The sequence below is a fragment of the Nestor notabilis genome, unplaced genomic scaffold (assembly GCF_000696875.1).
Source record: "Nestor notabilis isolate BGI_N333 unplaced genomic scaffold, ASM69687v1 scaffold28705, whole genome shotgun sequence".
NCBI lineage: Eukaryota > Metazoa > Chordata > Aves > Psittaciformes > Psittacidae > Nestor > Nestor notabilis.
In genome coordinates, this window is record NW_009929333.1 from 6495 (window position 1) to 10387 (window position 3893).

The 3893-nt window shown below is 48.1% G+C and overlaps 1 protein-coding gene across 1 annotated transcript; it reads left to right on the forward strand.

Moving 5' to 3' along the window:
• Window positions 1–3085: 3085 nt before the first annotated feature.
• LOC104406056 (leucine-rich repeat-containing protein 75A-like) lies at window positions 3086–3671 on the forward strand (the record flags this gene model as incomplete). The annotated part of the gene is made up of 1 exon (XM_010014930.1): window positions 3086–3671. A coding segment is annotated over one exon (586 nt), but the record flags the coding sequence as incomplete, so codon positions are not given.
• Between the last annotated feature and the right edge of the window lie 222 nt (window positions 3672–3893).

Consider the following 3893-nt stretch of genomic DNA (forward strand, 5'->3'; position numbering starts at 1 on the left):
AACATCCCCAGCACATACAGGTATGTTTTGATGTGCTTCCAGCCTCCTGGCACAGCCTTTGCACCAGCCTTTCCAGGTCTCATGGCCACCAGCCCTTGCCCAGGCTCCTGGTGATGAAGGGAAAGGGCCCTATTTGAATTACAGAGTTTCCACTATCTCACCCCAGGCCACAGACTCAATTTCCTTTCATTTTCTCCTTTTAAATCCTAACATGACTTTAGATGTTCTGCTCTGGACCTCCCACAAAGCCCTTGATCTCGGTGATATCCCCTGGCTGGAGCTGAGGGTTCAGCCGAGCGCGGTGTACACGCTCCTTCCCTTTCATCCACTGGGATTTAGTCTTTGAGCATCAGTGGGTGTCCCTTGGCTCGTGCATTGAGAGAGACAAAGAAAGAGCAGCCTATTCTCATCTTCTCTGTTTTATTCATCCTTACTATTAGATGTACATTTTATATATACAGAATATAGGATATATATTACATACAGCTCAGCCACATTCCTCATTTTAGCTAAATAATTAGATTTTCTTGTCTGTGTTCCTCCTCTGAGGCTGGGGGAGTTTAACCCTTTTGTCACCACTGTTACTAACAGCATTTGCTGCATTTGTGTTCCTTGCCTCCACTCCTGAACTATCCCAGTCTTTTGCCTGTCATTTGAAGCAGGAGCAGGGACTTTGTAAAAGCTTTTGAGTACTTCTCTTGATACCAGCAGTATCAGAGGACAAGTCTTTTGTCTCATTTTTTTCCTGATGATTCATTATGGTCACTCATTTTCTGCTGACGTTTTCAGTAGCTTCCTCACCAGTGAGATGCTATAAAGCTCTTACTGCAATTCTTCACTCTATGGGGCTGCTTCTTCCTTCTTCTTGAGCTATTCCTTGGCCCCCACCCCCAAGGAAGTGGCTCAATAGCCCAATTCTGCTTTATTACCCGACACATGGGCGACTCCTGTCCTGATCTGTGCAGTGCTTTAGAGCAATGAAATCAGGAGGAAATCCCTTTCTTTTAATGCTCTTTGATCTAAACATCACTGTTCTTGTTCATGGGAACATGGTCTGGTCGGAGTCAATACTGCCTGTAAACCAGCTTTCACATCAGTGTGTCTAAATCAGCATCCTGCCAAAGCGTTATCAGGAGGTTAGTGCATGATTGTATACCCAATCCTCTCATGATGCTGGTCAAAACCCCAGAGAGTGTTTCCAGATGGGGAAGAGAAATGTGTTTTCCCCTATGGAATAGCCTTATAAAATGGGAGGATGGAACCTAGTGGGTGTAACTGATCCTCCACTAGAGCTCATAGGGATTTTTTGGGGGTGAGCTCTTCCTCCAGAGCTTTGGAGCCATTCTGCAGCAAACCTTATGGCAGGGCTAAAAGTTTATACAGCTGTTTGCTCGCAGATATCCCCCTCGCTTCCATGGGGAGCTTTGGAATATCCACCCAACTATTCCTATTAAATCAGGTTTGGGACTGCTTGCTTTGTTTCCCAAAGGACAGACTGAGCGTAGGCTGCTGCGGAACAGCAAACCACCCCCCAGCAGGAGAACAGGGGCTGCTCCAACCTGGTGATTCCAGAGATTTCCTCTGCCTTGGATACAGACTACACAGCATCAGGAGGGAAAGGCTATTTATACAAGATAATCAATCCATTGCAGTAGGTATGAGCTAAATCCCTCCCAAGGGGAACAGGATAGAGCCCTAGTGAGGAATTCTCTTTTACTTGCTGGCAGAAGTTGCCTGCACGCCCCAAGGAAAAACCAACAAATGTGAAGCAATATTGAAAGCAGCTCAAAACAAAAGAGCTGCCCTGAAGTTATCCCCATTCCCCTTTTGTTATCTTCATGGGTTTGCTAAATTAAAGGCACTCTAGAAGCCCCACGAGCAGTTAGATGAAGGCAGGCAGGCAGCATCACTCCATGCTGGATAAAACAAGGATCAACCCCTAGATGCTTATTTTAGCCATGCTATTAAATGGTTCTCACTTCTTTGCAGGGAATCTGTGCTTTATTTGACAGTGAGATCCCACTCTAACCAGCTTCGGTGCTCAAATGCTGCAAGACAAGAGTAATTTAGTTTTAATAGGTGGGAAGAGGTTATTAGTGAGGCATCACCCTGAGGCTTCAAGCTTCTCTACACCTCGCTTGCTGGGGCTGTTCCAGCAATGATGCAGTGGTACAGATGGGAGAGCAGTAGCTGCCAAGAGATGAACATCACTTTATTTCTTTTAATAACAAATATACTATTTCACTGGTTTCTCTTCCCCCCAAAGCCCCACTTGAGAGAACCACGTCACATTAACAGCTCTCTTCCTGCCCACATACAGGTTAAATGAGCCCTTCTAAAGGGATAAGTATAGATCCTGTTAAATTACTGTGGAGGTGTGCGTTTGAGGTTTCAGCTAAGCCAGCAAACCACGAACTGCCACGAATCGCAGTGCCCATGCAACGGGGCCCCAGGGCACAGAAGAGTTTAGTGAGAGTCCAGATTTATTGCTCTACCCACCGGAACCTGGCACCGGATCGTTCAATGATAGTTTTTGCACTGCCATAAGAACTACAAAAGCCTCTTATAAGATTAAACAAAAGAAAACTAGCAGTAGTTTAACTTTTTAAAGCCTTTTTGTTCTGCTGCCAATGTGTGCCTGAGGATGGATCCCTGGCAGTGTTCAAGGCCAGGTTGGACACAGCCTTGGGTGACATGGTCTAGTGTGAGGTGTCCCTGCCCATGGCAGGGGGTTGGAACTGGATGACTTAAGGTCCTTTCCAACCCAGACCATTCCATGATTCTATGGATCCCCCGCCCAGGTAAGTTATTTCTACCAGAGCTGTTTGGTCCTACAAATTCAAAGCTATTTTCCTATGTTAAATAAGCTTTAAAACTGACACTGTTAAAGTGAGGGCCTGACTCTTTAGATGAAGGATGCTTAACGTTCAAGGCCTTGGGCAACCTGCTCTAGTGTGAGGTGTCCCTGCCCATGGCAGGGGGTTGGAACTGGATGACTTAAGGTCCTTTCCAACCCAAACCATTCTATTCTTCACCTTGTCATCACTGATTTAAACAGCCTCTCCTTTTCTTCCCACTGCTCCAGCTTGAAAGCTGTCCTGATGGGAAAGCCCCAGGACAACACCGTGGACTTGTCAGGCATCCCACTGACCCTGAGGGACTTGGAGCGCGTCACGTCCTACCTGCAGCACAGCTCGGAGCACATCGACACGGTGGAGCTGTGCTTCACGGAGCTGACGGATGACATGCTGCTGCAGCTGCTGCCCGCGCTCTGCGGGCTGCCCCACCTCACCACCCTCTCCCTCAACGGCAACCGCCTCACCAAAGCCATCCTACGGGACCTCACCGAAGCCCTCAAGGATCCCAAGAAGTTCCCCAGCGTCACCTGGATCGACCTGGGCAACAACGTGGACATCTTCTCCTTGCCGCAACCCTTCTTGGTCAGCCTAAAGAGACGATGCCCGAAGCAAGGGAACTTACCAACCATCCTGGAGTTTGGGGAGGGACAGGTAAGCGATTTGGAGAGCCAGGATGGTCTGGCTGACAGTCAGGAGGAGCTGCGAGCTGGACCAGACGAGGTTGACAGCACAGGCTTGCAGCACACACACAGAACACTCGAGTCTGGGGAGCTCCCCAACTCGGAGCGAGGTGCTGCGACACCACAGACATGATGCCTGGCTCCGTGGCTCTTGGATGGGCACATTGAGCAAGGATGACTTGCAAGTGAGACCTCGGTGATGAAGGCTGATCCATACAGCTTTGGGAGTCCACGTTGCTGCCTTCCTCCTGTACCATGAATGTCAACTCGGTTTTCATTTCAAAGAACACATAAAGGTGATCATGTTGAATACTTGTATTTTAGGGAAGCTGGCCAGGTATTTTTAAACATTAGG